The sequence below is a fragment of the Ictidomys tridecemlineatus genome, chromosome 7 (assembly GCF_052094955.1).
Source record: "Ictidomys tridecemlineatus isolate mIctTri1 chromosome 7, mIctTri1.hap1, whole genome shotgun sequence".
Taxonomy (NCBI): Eukaryota; Metazoa; Chordata; class Mammalia; order Rodentia; family Sciuridae; genus Ictidomys; species Ictidomys tridecemlineatus.
This window is the reverse complement of record NC_135483.1, coordinates 178547783-178564828: the sequence shown is the minus strand read 5'-3', so window position 1 is coordinate 178564828 and position 17046 is coordinate 178547783. Positions and strand designations below refer to the sequence as shown.

At 37.1% G+C, this 17046-nt stretch overlaps 1 protein-coding gene across 3 annotated transcripts in view; it reads right to left on the bottom strand.

Annotated features, from left to right (window-relative positions):
* The window catches only part of Xrcc5 (X-ray repair cross complementing 5), an 82421-nt gene that overhangs the window by 27403 nt on the left and 37972 nt on the right, over window positions 1-17046 (bottom strand). For all 3 annotated transcript variants that reach the window (XM_005331837.5, XM_078017974.1, XM_078017975.1), the window contains 2 exons: window positions 10145-10238; window positions 8479-8548 (listed from right to left, as the gene is read on the bottom strand). In XM_005331837.5, the coding sequence (XP_005331894.1) occupies window positions 8479-8548; window positions 10145-10238 (164 nt within the window). The remainder of the gene's footprint in view (window positions 1-8478; window positions 8549-10144; window positions 10239-17046) is intronic.

Here is a 17046-nt window from a genome sequence, read left to right as displayed (position 1 = left end):
ACTAGCACATACCCATTATTCCCTGTCTCAAAATAAAAACCAAAAAGGACTGGGAACATATTCAGTGTTAGAGCATCCCTGGCTTCAACCCCCAGTATTGCCAAACAAACAAACAAAACACATAAATAAATACCATTTAAATAAACGGAGAAACATTCCATGTTCATGAATCAGAAACTCAACATTGATATCAATCCTCTCCCTTAATTATTCTATATATTTAATGCAATACCTAGCAAAATATCAGCAGGCTTTTTTCTGTAAATTAAATCTGACCCTAAAATTTACATGGAAATACAAAAGACCAAAACAGCCGAAACTAACTATAAAAGAGAACAAAGTTGGAAGATTTTAAAACTTGGGATAGTCAAAATAATCAAAATAGTGTACTAATGAAAGATATGTAAATCAATGTAACAGAACTGAAGAATACAGAAATAAAATGCTTAAATTTACAGTCAATTGATTATTAAAAAAATTGCCAAGGCAATTCAATGGAACATTCAATTAACCACAGGTAAAATTACGAACACAGACCTTTACCTTTTAACTGTTCACAAAAATTAACTAAAACTAGATCTAAATAAAGGAACTAAAACTTTTGGAAGTAAACCCAGGAGAAAAATCTTCATGATTTGGCTCAGGCAAAAATTTCTAACATAGGACACCAACACAACATTCCACAAAAGGGGAAAAAAAAGATAAACTGCACTTAATAAAAATTGAGACCATCACATTCAAAACATGCTATTTAAAAAGAGAGAGAGAGAGAAGAGAGAGAAGCTACAGACTGGCAGAAATTATTTGCAAACCATATATCTGAAAGGGACTTGTATCCAAAATAGACACAGAACTCTCTACATCTCTTCCTTTCAAAAAATGATCAAAAGACTTGAATCCAGAGGCTTGGCTCAGAGGTAGAGTGCTTATCTCACAGGTGTGGGGCACTATGTTAGATCCTTAGCACCACAAAACAAAACAAAAAATAAACCGAAGGTATTGTGTCCAACTACAACTAAAAATACATATATAAAAAACAATTTGAATCTATATTTCACCTATAAGGATGTGACTGGCTAATAAGTACATAAAAATGACCAATATTTTTAGTTTTCAAAAAAACTGTAAATTAAGATCACAATGATATACCAAAATATAACCACTTTTAGTTAGTTTCAGTTAGTCATAACTGAAAAGACTTGATTTTACTAGCATTATCAAACTGATGAAGAAACATATTTGGGACCCTCATATGTTGCTGGTGGGGATGAAAATAAAAAACTTTTTAAGTTTGACTAGTTTAGAAAAGTTAAACATAAACTTCCCATATGGCCCAGCAATTCCACACCTACCCAGTGAAAACAGAAACACACAAAAACCCTTACATGTAAATGCTCACAGAACCACTATTTGTAAAATACTCCAAAATGTAAACAATTCAAATGTCCATCAACTGGTAAATGAATAAATAAAATATGCCACATTCATACAGCAAAATATAATTCTGACATAAAAAGAAAATGGTAGAAGCAAAAATTGACTATCAACAGACTGGGAATGTTTTGGGGGTAAAGAAAACATTCTTTAATTGGATTGTGGTGGTGTCTCTACAACAACTATAAATTTACAAAAGATCACCAACGTTTCTTACAAGTACACTACATAATAGAAAATTTTACTTCAATAAAGTTGTAAAAAAACTGGTAATAAGTACAATTTATCTATGAGATTTGTGGAGATATGCCATAGATACTAGACGTTTCTATTACAGAATAATTATAAAAGTTTGGACAGCAAATTTTACTCTTAATGTGCAAGAAAATACTAGAGGATTCAAGGGTAAAGAAATTATAAAAAAGATTAAAAGACAGTTCTTATTCAACAAATGCTTCTAAGACAGAGAGAGAGAGTGCGCGTACAAATTTTTCTTCTATTTCTAAAGACATCTAGGCTAACAATATTCTTAATCCCTGCTGAAACTGCATTCTTTATCCGAATGAAACTCTTTTCCTTCTCTTCTGGCCAGAGAAGCAAGCATGGCTGCTGCTGCTGCTGCTGCTTCTTCTTTTTTTTTTTTTTTAAGTTTTATGCAGATATGCATGGCCCTATAAGACGGGACTAACTGTACCAAATTACACTTGCCACTTCTTTCTGCATCAGCATATTTTTGGCCTTGGGCTTGCAATTTGAAAGGACAGGACCCAAACACTTTTATTACATTTAAGTGAGACTCCAAGCTGTTTCTAGGATCCTCTTAACACATTTCAGCTGATTAGTGCCTATTTTAACAAAAGCCTAACATCCTTTCCAAAAATCTTAATTGGTTAAGAGCTTCTGCTGCTTGCCATAAGCAGTCACTTTAAGTCATTGATTAAAGCAGTTTGCACATCAGCACAATCTGAAATCAGTTTCCTTTTTCAACCAGCTGGGCTTAAGAAGCAATCTTAAAGACAGCCCAATTCAAGGAAAACCAAGTGCACTGCCCTGCATGATAATGATCTACCATGCAAGGAAGAATCACAGAATTTATAGGAGATAGAAAAAAAAACCAAAGTAAGTACTTCAACTGCTTTCTGCCTTACAAATAATATTCACGCGCAGTAACTGCAAAGGTCAACTCCAACAGCAAGCTGTATGGAATACCCCTTTCTTCTGAGCACATGTGAACTCTGCATCTCAAGAGAGCTGCCTGTGAACAAGGGCTACACTGATGGCAGGGGTCAATACAAGCCAATGGCTCAGTAAGTAAAATGCCAGCTTGCATGGATCTGGGCTCTGATGCAGAAAATGTGTTCTTAAGAGCCATGTTTTCAGCCAGAGGGAAAGATAACTTTTCAATTTGTAACATAAAAGAAGAAAAATTAGTCAGCAAGTTTAAGGGAAGTCACTTTACTACATAGCTGGACTTCAGTCACCCACATGGAAGATGACTAAGACCCTAAGGACCACTGATGTGTCTTTACCATGTCAAATACTAACACACCCTCTCAGCAGGTAACCTCTCGGATTCTAAACAGACTGATTTTTATTTTTATTTATTTTTATCAAGACAGCTTGTCTTGATAAAAGGCATAAAATAATCCTGGATCATTAAGTTCTGGAATTTAACAATTTAAAATGAGTCAAAAAGGAAGCCAGTGAAGAACAAAGGAAAATATATGAAGTACAGACTAAACCTCTTTCATGACTAGATGCATTGGTGCTCTTTTGGGAAAGAACTAAGTATACCAAACTGTTATTAAAAACAAAACAAAACAACAACAACAAAAACACTTTCATAAGTTAAAGATGTTTAAAATTTTAGTCACCACTGTATTTAGTATCTTTCTTTTAAGATATTCAAGTTATTTGACAGAACTAATTTTTGCTTTTAACTGACTAGATCTGTGCATATAGACAGAGGCCACATTTTTAATCTTTGTGTAGACAGAGCTATGAAAAATTACATAATTCATACCCAAGATTACATAAATCAGGGTCAATTACAAAAATAAAACACACACACACAGGAAATTTTTCCTAGAGAACAATGATCAAGGATCCCATTTAGGGCTTGACTCAGCAGAAAATTGCATACTCCACATGAATAAACTGTTGTGCAAATGGGATAGTGCCGCTACATCGTTTAAAACAAAGATCTATTTGGTTTTATTTACTTATTTATTTGTATATGACAGCGGAATGCATTACAATCCTTATTATATAGAGATAGCACAAATTTTCCTATCTCTGGTTGTATACATAGTATATTCACACAAATTCGTGCCTTCATACCTGTACTTTGGATAATAATGATCACATATTCCACCATCATTAATAACTCCATGTCCCCTCATTTCCCCTTCAACCCCTCTGCCCTATCTAGAGTTCGTCTATTCCTCCCATGCTCCCTCTCCCTATCCCACTATGAATCAGCCTCCTTATATCAAAGAAAACATTTAGCATTTGGTTTTTGGGGATTAGCTAACTTCACTTAGCATTATCTTCTCTAACTCCATCCATTTACCTGCAAATGCCATGATTTTATTCTCTTTTATTGCTGAGTAATATTCCATTGTGTATATATGCTACTTTTTTTAATCCATTCATCTATTGAAAGGCATCTAGGTTGGTTCCACAGTTTAACTATTGTGAATTGTGCTGCTATAAACACTGATGTGGCTGTGTCCCTGTAGTATGCTGTTTTTAAGTCCTTTGGGTATAGACCAAGGAGAGGGATAGCTGGGTCAAATGGTGGTTCCATTCCCTAATTTTCCAAGAAATCTCCATGTTTGGTTTTAATATAATATCATCACAATTGTACCCCATTTTTCCTTCTGCTGGAAAACTTTGGAAAAGTGAATTTTAAGAAATATATTTTAAAATTAAAATGTTTGTGATGATGAAAATAAGAAAAGGTGAAAAAGTAAGGCAAAAAGACTCAGGGATAAGATATGATCCAAAACGAATGGAAAGAAAAACTAGAGAAATTAGGTGCTTCAGCAGCCACAAAAGAAATGGAATCAATCTTCTAATCAAAGGGACAGGTACACACTGTACACAGATCCAATGTTAAGTGGCAGCTGTTTGGGAATCTGTAGCATTTCTACTTAGAACGTATTCCCAGGTTTTTGATTTTTTGTTTTTAAACAAGTCATACTCTTGTGAATTCAATTTAGTGGAATGGAGTTCTACTACCCTGTCACTATGCAGAAGCCTAATATAGACCCTATAATCTAATGGCAAAAACAAGGGACATGAAAGAGAATCATCTCATTATAAAATTAGTTACATCCCGTCCTATTAGCTGTCTCCATATATCCATCTTTTCTGACAGGCTCTGAGAGCCTGTTTCTGTCACACAAGGAACATTCTAGCTATTTTACATAATTGTCCCACACTCAATGGAATTTATAAATTCAGACATATTTCAATCACGCAAGAACTGCATGAAAGATTGAAGCAATGTGGCTTTGCTTTCTCCAATTTGCTATCTTTTGACCATTTTAGCACTCTTCCTAAGTAGAGTAGGGAAGGGGCAAACAGTTGGAAATCCATAGTGTTCCTCCTCAACAGCTTCACTGATGAGCTGGGTGGGGGAGCATATTCAAACAAGTGGACAGACTACACCAGAGGAGGCTCTGAGAAGTCTACATAAACCATGACCACGGATAACAGACCATAGACGAAGGTGATAATGCACTTATGAATAGCGTGCATAGGGAAACAACCCTACATTCACAACTGATAGATGACTGTACTTAGAGCCATGGTCTCTATTGAAACTATGGTGGCAGAATGACAGGGCACAAAGGAGAAAAGAAGGAAAGGCACAAGCAGAAGAAGGGTACCTAACAGAGCTTTCAGAACAGCTCACAGAAACACCAGTGGCCAGGAAGAACACATCACCTGGGATTTAGTGTGAATTATCTCCTCTCCACCAGTAATGTTAGAACAAGAAACATTCACATTGAAAACCAGAAGATAAGAAAATATATAGCTTCCCACTGTAGACTGCTGATATTGGAAAACGGTATCACCATACTCTTGCTGTGACTATTCTATAATTAGGCCTGACAGAAGATATTTCCAGTGAAATGGCCTAGTTCTACCACTGGGTAAAACAATCTTACCAACTACCTACTGTTGAGCATACTTTTGGCAACTAAATCAAAAGGCAGACTGGAGAAAAGGAAAGGGCTTCCCTTCCCCTTCCTAGACAGAGGCCTCACACAGGGATAAAGGACATCACTACCTTAAAGGCTGCTTAACATCTCTAGGGAGTGCTCTTTGGTGGGAAAGGGAAGTGGGTCTTGGCTTATAAAGGGCCTTACTAAAGAGATGCCCAAGCAGAAGAACAAGCAATAAGGAGACAAAATTTCCGGAGCCGGAAGCAAGAGAGGGAAGGATAAAAGAGAAGCCTAGTGCGAACCACAGAGCAGAACTAGTGGCTAATAAGCAGGCAGTCCTATTTTCTGACAGCTCGGAGGGAAGTCTGGTTTTGTGATGTCATTGGAAAGCTCTGATTCACCAAGCCTTCAAATGAGGTACAGAGGGATATCCACTGTTACAACACTAGCAATGTGCTAGGACTCAAAAGTCAAATTCAACATGAAAGGGCAGTCTGCTCATAAAAAGTTCTATCCATAGGCACAAGGTTTCAGATACATGACCTTATCATGATTTGTTTAAAAGCATAGAAAAAGAAGTTGTTAGGAAATGTTAGGAAATGTGGCTAAGCAGAGAAATCCAGTATGTTAAAGAGACATGTGTTTGAATCCTGGTGTGGTTTGGGAAAAGTCTATCTCTGTCATTCTTAGTGTTTCCATTGTTAAAATGGAGATAATACTACCTATGTAATCTATAGGCCGTCTAGTCCACTTACCCTTATTATATTTACAAGACTGCTACAAATCCCCAGTTCCCTGGCCTGGGAGAAACCATGTTTTCCTAAGATTGTGTAAAGTTCCAGGAATTTACTCTCTCATGGTATCTTCAGACTCTGATCTCCTGTGTTCTCAGGTGTATTTTCTGCTCTGCCTGAAGTAATTCCAGAAACCATGCTGCCTCTTCACCAAAAAAGTACACCAACTCAGCATCCCTAGAGTTTTCCTGACACTGGTTATTTGTGAGGACTTGGGGACATGCTGTGGAAGGCTGTGCCCATGTATTAAACTCTCAATTCCTTTGGCTCCTTCTTACCTCTTCGCCTCACTCCTCTTCTTCTGAACCAGCTCCAGGTTTTCTACTTCTGAGTCAGAGGCACTTATCTTTCCTCTAAAGCTTTAGAACTGCCTGGTCACCAAGCCTGGGAACAAAGACCCATTCTCTCCCCTAAGCACCATTCAAAGTATTTTCCCAGTACAAATCATACTCTTCTTTGGAAAATTCTGACACCAGCTATTAAAGCTCTAACATTTTCTCTGCTTCCTCACTTAACTGCAGGATTGCTCCCCAGAGTAAATGAAACAAAGAATATAATATAAAGCTAGCACAATGTCTTGCACATAGTAGACACAAAATAACCAGAGTGCACTATAATCACTTAATGGTGATCAGATTTAATCCCTGAAAAGATCATGCATGAAACAACCCGGGAGACCAACTGCTTCCAAAGGGAGGACACCAGACTTGGCAAGGTCTTTGAAATTAAAAGCTAAGAAGCGCTCAATCTTTCTTCAGAAACACAATAATCATGATAGATAACAGGTCCACTGACTTGTCTGCCACATTCTAAATAGTCACAACATGCAAAAAAACAGACTATAACACAGGTTCCACACTATGAAAGTCTATCACGATCACCTCAAATTACATAAGAGGGAAATTCTACTTTTACCAGTCCTCCTGGAAAACTGTCACTTAGATTGTAAATTTCCCTTTTCTGTTTAGATTAAGTTTTATTTTATGTTAAACCCCAAAGCTTTTCTCCTGTATGGCAACTCATGGCAGGACAAAAGGTCTTTCATCTAAAAACACCAAACATACATAGCCCAATTAAGACTGCAGATGATGATGAAGCTGGTCTTCCTGGGAAATTCTCATGGGCTTGGCCTTTGGTGTTCTTGCCAATAGGACTTGGCCTGGTAGACTGCTTGCTTTCTTTGAGGCCCAACTAGTTATGATTGCCTTTGAGCAACAGCATAGTAGGTCCAGTCATTTTGCAAGATTACTAAACTGCAAGCAGTAAGGTGCCTTAGACCTAAGTTAGGTAGTAGTGTTAACAGGCACTAAAAGATCAGTTTTACCTCTAAAATGTCACCATGCTGGAAGAGAAGTTCTGTGCACATGTGAACATAAATACACACCCAAAAGGCAGCTCAAAAAGAGGCCTGACCCTGGGCATCCAAAATGAAGGTAATATACTGTATACAAACACAAACCTGCAGGATTACCGACTGCCAGATGCAACTCTTCAAATGGCATATGAATAGAAACCTGAACACAATCCAGTTAATAAACATTGGTCCCAGACCCTCCATCTGTCTCTGAAGGCTATACTGATATTAGCAGTCTAAATGAAATTCTAGGTTATATCTGATAAGAAAAATGTGAGGATGTGGTCAGTTTGAGAAGAATCAAATCTAGGGGCAGCAGCAAGGTATTTCTAGGACTACAATAATGGGGACTAAACTCAAGACTGAAACAAGAACTGTATCTCTAAAAACAGGAAGAAAGAATCCAAGCTCACTCACAAGACCTCAAAGAACTTCAATGAAGTGAAACTAAAATTCCATGGTCTGGTCCCAAGTTTCCTTAACAAGGAGACCTATAAATTAGTTCTCTTTGGAGACAGAATTGTGCTGTATTTTCCTCTACATGCTCATAATGCTGCCTTAGTGAGCCCCTAATAATGAACAATTGCAAAGACCTGCCAATAAAGATAAAAGCAGCATAAAACATTACAACAAAAAGCAACAGCTATTAATCTAGATCTTAAATCCATTATCTTAATTATGTAGCTTCTCTTGAATGCCAACCTGATGGCAAGGCACTCACCTTCCTCAAAGCTGGCATTCTTCTGTCTCACTAGAGCACGGAAGTTTTCAACAGGATTCACACTTCCAACCTGAAACAGACCCACAGACAATGAACCTACAAGTCTCTTCTCTTTTTGGCAGCATCTCAGGCAACACCAGAAGGTTTCATGTAATAAATATTTTTTTTTTTTTTTTGAGAGAGAGAGAGAGAGAGAGAGAGAGAGAGAGAGAGAGAATTTTTAATATTTATTTCTTTTTAGTTTTCGGTGGACACAACATCTTTATTTTATTTTTATGTGGTGCTGAGGATTGAACCCAGCGCCCTGTGCATGCCAGACAAGCGCCTACTGCTTGAGCCACATCCCCAGCCCAATAAATGTGTTCTTAAAGACAAAGAGGAGGCTTTTTCTATCATTTTCATTCCTAGGGCATTGTTATAAGCTAGCAGATTCAAGTGGTCACACAGCTGCCCAAATCTTTTCACTCATGTTTCTTTATGCAAGTTGACTTGTTTCTAGAGGGTCATCAGAAACAAGCCAAGCTTGAGGGCTTTATGTGGTACAGGTACTGCCTGTACATACTAAAACTTAACCAATAAGAAAAGGGAGGATGCTCTAGTATAAGTTCACAGTATTTGCTCCACTACAATAATATAAGAAATATCAGCTTAATGCTTGATTCACTTAACTGCCCCTTCGGGAGGACTGTTGTTGGTCATTTAGCATTAAAGTTTTGGCAGAACATACAAATATGTCCAAGCTGAACATGTCCTCAAAAAAGTAAAAGCAGATCATGTATAAAGTCTACAGTGCTAGGAGAGAAAGTTTCAAATATGCAACTCTCTGCCAAAATTAATGATACCTTCTAACTGTATCTTTAATTTGCTGGTCCCAACCTTAATGGGCCACATGGGAGAAAGCAATGGAGTTCCTATTTGCGCTGGGAAACTTTAGTACAAAATGTACTACTATCTCCAGTTTGCTTTGGAATAGTACATAGAAAAGCTCTCAAAACAAATAAGTATACTATAAAAGTATACAAATGAAATCTAAATCACTTTTCAGACACCCGATTTTTCTGAGAGCATTTCTGTTTGAGGCAGACATAAAGGCAAGCCATGATGTTGAATATCCCTTTTAGTGTAATTTGCTAGTAAAGGGCAAGTTTTAAGATCCATTGAATTAAAATAATGCAACTTTAAAAAAGGTGATATTTTCAAGTTTCAAAAATCTTCTCATTAAATAAAGCTCTCAAGTGTCAAAAAATACTTGGTTAGGGAAAATCCTAAACTTCTGAATCCTGTTTTGAAGTTGGGTATTAGATAAGAAATAGGAAAGTTAAACTAACTTAAAATTTTATGTACTTTGAGAGTAAGACTGATAACTTTTACCCCACTTACCCCATTTTGACTAAATGGAAAGTTGCAAAATGAAGGCAACAAGAAAAAAATCTGCATAAAATGTGCTACCACTGAGGTATTCTACACCTACATATTATTTGGAGCTCTATATATTATACAATTGTATAGTTAACTCTTTACTTAAAGGAAGAAAGGAAAAAGTATGGAATAGGTCTCTACAGTACACAGAGAAAGAGTGGCATTAACTGACCAATGAAACTTGATGTCATCTGTTCAAGTCCCTACCTTCCTGAAAAGGGTAGAACACTAACAAGGCTCTGCTTACCTTTGTGATATTGACTTCAGCCAAGCCTGAAACACTGAAGTGGGCTTCCCCTTCCTCAGTCTTACATTTTTTAGCAGTGGGACCCTCTTCATGGCTAGAAAAGAAAAGAAAAAAAATGGTTTACTTTCCCCCTTAAAACAAAACAAAATACAAAAAGCAGAAGTTTTGATATGAAAAGTGTAACTTATTTTCCAAGCATTAGAAACAGCCACAGCATGTAATTCTTGCTCCCACTCCCAGCCACAGGGCCCCTGGGAGCCCAACCCGGAGCAGTTCTGGCTTTGCTTTACAGTAGTACAAGATCATAATAAGCAGTTGTATCACAAAGTCCTCGGAGAAGTTAAAACTGCAAGTACAGGGGATAGAAACTTACATTTAAATAAGAAAACCATCTGTCCTTCAGACATCATTTGCTAGCCTCTGTCTTGAAACCAAAAGCTAATAGCTTTCCATGTTCACAGAAGAAGATGGGTCCCATAACCCAACTTCTCATCATGTGTGTCATAACTTTATAAGTTTCTACTTACAACTACCAAAACTTACTAGACAATCTTTAAATACACAAGAGATTTGTAAAGAAGTCCTGAACTTACAAAAAGAAAATTGCAAAAAACCCTTTTAATCTGTTCTTTTATAAACCTAATTCTGTTTTGGTATGATAACCAAGTCCAACAGCATCTGTGTACTAAGGGAAAGATGAGTCCAAGAAAGTACATATATTTTCCCTCAAGTAACATGCTGGTTTTAATAACCTGTTTTAAAATCAAGAGGAGGTCAGGTTAATTGCAAAGAAGAAAATGAAAGCCAAAGACTCTGCCCATTTGCTGCGGAATGTAAAGGTATAAAGAATTTTCTCACAGAGAAATAATCAGGGTAAGGCAGCCACTGAGAAATGGTTGAGCCGATGCAGTGGTGTATGCCTGTAATCCCAGCAGCTCAGGAGGATCACAAGTTCAAAGCTGGCCTCAGCAACTTAGCAAGGCCCTAAGCATCTTACTGAGACCCTGTTTCTAGATAATATATGAATGAATGGGCTGGGGATGTGGCACAGTGGTTAAGCACCCATGAGTTTAATCCCTCTACCAAAAAAAAAAAAAAAAAAAAAGCTTGAGTGACATCAGTTATTAAGAAATTAATAACTATGATCTAGTATTTCCTTTCTTAAAACTTATTTAAACTGACAAATGATTATTATACATGTTTTCTGTGGTAAGACCAGTTAAAATGTACTCTCAGTGATTTTTCAAGACTAGTATCTAAATGTATTGTTTTCTTTTTCTTTCTTTTTTTGGTGTGGTTCAAGGCCTCAGCCTTCAGACAATGATCTTTACAGAGGTGGCTATCTTAAAAATGAAGCAAAAAAAAAAAAGAAGTAATTGTAAAATCTGGCTTCTACGATAGTATTTCAGTAACAAATCTCCTTTTACATGTAGGCAACAACAACAAAATCATTACAGCCATATGTATGCGAATTAAAACTTGCATTACTTGACATCTTTTCCATTCACTACTGACCTTTTCCCTCTGAGAAGCAGAGAAGAGGTGACCAGAAAAGGAAACAAAGGCTGTCTTTCAGAGCCCTTTTCTTGAAAGTAGAAGGAAAAAAACCAAACACACAAAACCTTTATGGCAAAAATGGAATAAAAATGCACAAACTAAGGAAGAATGAAATTCCACTGGGTGTTGAGTATTTTAGGGAAAAAAAGGTCATTGGACTGGGAAGAAATTCAGTAGCAGAGCACTTGCCTAGAATGTGCAAGGCCAGGTTCAGTCCCAGGCACAACAACAATAACAACAAAAAGTCAGAGCCAGTTATGCAGCTATTTCAGTTAACCTTTGCCAGTTCTTCCCAGGAGACAGACAGGACTTTTGGAAATCTAAAGACAAAAGAGTGGATTGCAGTCTCAGTTTTGTCCCTGACTAGCACTGGGGACTAGCACTAGGGTCTTACTTTCTTGAAGGTGTTCATGGTGGTTTATTTTTTGTTTACCTACAGTTTAATAAGTTACTATATTATCTGAACTTCAGCTGGCTCTTCAAGAAAACACTGGTGAAAAGTACCATTACTATATCAACTAGCCCTTGCAACAATATTCATTAACTTATAAAGTAAAATTTAGAATCATTGTATCTACAAAGCACTATGCTAAATTCTGTGGAAATATGAGGCTGAATTAAATGGAAGAGTTTTTTAATACCTCCAAAATAAAACTATAAGGAAGGAAGGGTGAAGAGATATGTATACCAATTTCTCAGTCCTAGATACATAAAAACAGCTGCAAAATAAGCAAAAAGTAGTGAAACATGGTTAACAGCAGTATTAGAAATTTTTCATACATTGCATTCATGTGAAGTGTGAAAGGAAAACAACTCTCATCCCCAAATTATCTGTGAGAACACTAAGCTCTGGAATGTAGAAATCACCCATACAAAACTACAACATACACACAAATGTCAACAACTGCTACATTTGGATGATGTGACTAGCGTATTTGTTCTTTCTCCTTTTCTCACTTTCTTTCACAAATATGTATAAGTTTTGTAATTCATTTAGGTAGCCAAACATTTGCTGAATATTGACAATGTGTCAGTCACTAAGCTTATCTCTAAACCCTAGGTATAGAAAAATACCAAATTAAAAAAATATAAAAACAATGAAAATATTATGAGCAGCGTATCCCCTATAATAGCAAGTAGTTGTACTGGGCTAGAGCATAGAGCACAAGCTGGGAAGTAGTTAGAGATGAGGCTAGAAAATATATAAATTACAGGCATAAGAAATGTGAGTAGGGGCTAGGAATGTAGCTCAGTGGTAAAGCACCCCTGGATCCAACCTGGATCCAATCCCCCATACAACAGGAGGCAAAAAAAAAAAAAGAAAGAAGAAAAGTTCAAGAGTCGTGACATTAAAGAATTTTAAGCAGGAGTGATATGATTGTATATTTGTATTTAAAACAAACAAACAAACAAAAAACCCTTGGCTTGCAGCCCTAGGAGGCTTCAGGATAGGAGCTTCAGCAAGACTTGTCCCACTCTCCACCTCTGGGAAGGAGAGAGGGGCTGAATTTAGGTTGATCACTACTGGCCACTGACTTAATCAATTATACCTAGTAATAAAAAGTCTCCATAAGAACGCAAAAGAATTAAGTTCAGATAGCTGAACACAGAAGGTTCCTATAGTGTGGCATGCCCAGAGGGCATGGAAACTCTGCACTCCTTTACATGCCTTCTCCTGTGCATCCCTTCTTCTGTATCTTTTGTAATATCTTTTACAATAAACTGGTACATATTGAGAAAAAAAAAACACTCAGCAGGATGGCTTGGAAAGAGACTAGAATGGAGAAAGAAAAAGAGACTAGACTGGTTAAGAAGTTATCTTAGTAAAGCAAACTAAAATGAGAAGGCATACATAAAAGTAATGCCAGTGGGTGAAGCTGTTAAGAGCTAACATCATATGCTAAGCACATTTAAATTATCTCAGTTAAACTTTGCAATAACCCCATGAGTTAGCTATTATCATTGTCCTTTTATAGATGAGCAAATGAAGGCTCCTCAAAGGCAGGTATTTGTTACTGCCACTTGACAGAGAGCAACTTGCCACCTTCAATTGCTATTAAGCGGAAATGCTTGGGTTTAGACATGAATCTATCTGACTCCAAAATCAATGCCATTAGCCACTATACCAATCTGAAGTGAAAGTGGTGGTTTGAGGCAAATTTAATATAGCTTGGTAAACCAATTAGATATGGAAAGGTAAAGAAAGGAATGCCTTGCAGGAAATTAGGTGTCATTCATTCAAATACAGAATAACAGTATGAAGGGAGATTTGAAAGGGGGCACTGAAGAAGAAAGATGATGACAATTTCTGGATATACTGAACTTCAGGTAACTACAGATGCTTAAGTTATACAGTGGATAGGATGAAAATCCAGGCTGCAGGGAGGTATTTAGTTTTCAAATTTCTGTAAGTGAAAATTTAAAAAGTCTTGGGACACATACTGCTAAGGCAAAATGGAATTACAGCTAAGAGTGTAAGCTCTGGAATCAAGACTGCCTGCATTTAAATCCTTACTCCAACACTTACCAACTGGAATCTTGAGCAAGTTTCTTATCTTTAATACTCAGTTGCCTCAATATTAAGATAGTATCAATAAAATAACCTACTTCATAGTGGATCCAAACAGACAATGCAAGTAAAGCACTCAGCTTTTTACCTGTGCTCAATAAATGCTAGTTATTTTCTGAGGATAAAGCTTACATCAACATTTTAGGTTGGTAGGGAAAGAAAGGCAGCCCCTGAAGAATATGAACGGGAGTTGTCAAAGACTGGGAAATCTGGAGAAGCTGAAATTAAAGAAAATATGTGAGTTTCAAGAAGAAAATAATAACTAACAATGTCAAACGCTAAAAAGGAAAAGTTATGAAAGAGAAGGACTTCAAAGCTAAAGGGAACTGAGCCATGTATGTCTTCTGGAAGACCAGTTTCAGAGAGGTGGAGGGGGCAAAAGGGAGTGAAAGCTGAGAAGAGAAGCATTGTAGACTTGTAATAAAGCTGGCTTGTGGAGGAAAGATAATAATTAGATTAGTAATTCGTAACAGGTAGTAATTAGAGGGAGGAGGCTGAGGGGATTACTTTATTTTTAGATGAGGAGGGAAAGGAGGTATGAGAGAGGAAGATGCTGAAAATATAGAAAGAGAGAAGCTGTTAGTGGGCTAGAGTACCAGAGGACACAGAAGAGAGAGCTCAGGGCATAGGTAAAAATGGAAGAAATTTGGACTGGACCTGGGACACAATTCCACTGAGACAGGAAAAAAAAAGAAAGTAAAGGTAGATGCAATACAGATATGTTTTTAGATAATATTAGCCAGAAAATTGAGGCATTCCCACTTCGTAGCCTCTATCTTCTTTATGAAATCATAGCTACTACCATCACTATTGTTGTCACTGTTGCTAATATGCTAATAATTTAGATTTTCCAAATCATTTACCGACAAACACTGTTATTGTGTGCTAGGCATTGTATTGGGTTCCAGATGAATAGCAAACATTATTCAACTAACCCCCATGAAAACTCCATGAGAAAGGTATTCCTTTCTATTTAAATTTAATCTTAAAAATATTTACATATATACATTTTTGTTTTTGTTTGCACTGGGGAAACAAAAGGGGCATTTTACCACTACATTTACTACATTTTCTAGTCTTTCTTATTTTTTATTTTGAGACAGGGTCTTCATAAGTTGCTGAGGTTGACCTTGAACTTGCAATCCTCCTGTCTCAGTCTCCTAAATAGCTGGGACTACAGGAATGAGCCACTATGCTGGCGAGACAGATATTCCTGTTATCCCTATTTTGCCCATGAGGAAAGTGAGGCTTACGGAGGATAAGAAACCTATACGTACTATCGCATTGCAGAGCAAGGGAAACTACTCACATTGGCTGACTCTGGAGTCTAAACCTAAACCATTAATCAGGTAAGGATTACTGAGTGCCAGTATAGTGGGAGAAGTCTTTGGGGACTTGAAAAGAACGGAAAACTTTTTAGACTATCTGCACAGGGACAAAAAGAAATTGAGATTACATATGTATTAGTTGCACAAGGAGGATTATACCTTCAGAAGTCCTAATTTTGATATTTTCATTTTGATGAGGTATACCAACATTAAGGGAAGAAATGCTTCTATGCCTTGGGTATATTTAACACACCATATGAGTGGAGTATCAAATGATGCTCTTTCCCCTTTAAAATGAAAAAACTACATCTAACAGTAAGTATTCAATAGATCTGAGATGAACAGTGGACTTTCTCCCATAATGAAAACATTATCATTGGTTTTTCATTGATAATGATATTATTATTGTTTGGGCTCTGACTATTGCTTTCCCTCCAAATAACCTGAAGTATTTTTTTTTAAAAGAGAGAGAGTGAGAGAATTTTTAATATTTATTTTTCAGTTTTCGGTGGACACAACATCTTTGTGGTGCTGAGGATCGAACCTGGGCTGCACAGATGCCAGGCGAGCGCGCTACTGCTTGAGCCACATCCCCAGCCCAACCTGAAGTATTTTAACATCTGTCATTTCATAGTTATAAGATCTTTTGAGATAAGGCCATTTTTAGATGGAGAAAATCTCATAAAGGTAAAATTATTTAACCAAAATCAGATCAAGAATGACAAAGATAGGGAAAAAAACTAGTGATTCTCAGCTCAGGACTACAATACTTCCTGATTCAACATTTGCCACTCCCCAATCTGAATCCCACACTCCTCCTCTGGAACAGTATACCTTAGATTCAGGGATGGTGATTATATACAAAAATATAGCTCAGTGTTAGCAATATTTCCCCCCTCAAGAAAACTACTCTAAAGCTGACTAGAGCCTAATCATAAAAATGAAAAGTTTTAAGAATTTTGCAGAAGGGACTGATTCATTCTCTTGAATACAGGAAGGATGTGATAAATATTTGCCAAATGCATTATTTCTGAATTTCTTAAAAACTAAGACTTCTGAGGAAAAAGGGCAGAGAACAGGTGTGTAAATAGGCCTGTAAGAGTGAGATAATTCCCAGGCCCCAGGCAGGTGATTTGGCTGCATCCCAAACCACTATGGGAGCAAAAAACAAAAAGCTCAGCCTAGCGCACAGCCTCCAGAAGAGTGAGCAAGAGGACTAGGGCTGAAGGTACAATCACAGCAGGGACCAAATCACAGAACAACAGCCTTCTGGGTCTCTGTAGTGCATTTTTTAACCAGCTAATTTACATTCTAATCAAAGGAGGAGGAGAAAATGGCCCATTTCTTTCCCACAACACCAGAAGGTAATCAAGATCATGAACTGGAGCTTTAATACACAGAAAGAGAATAGCCTGTGATTGCAGTGAGACAGAGCACGGTGTCATGGG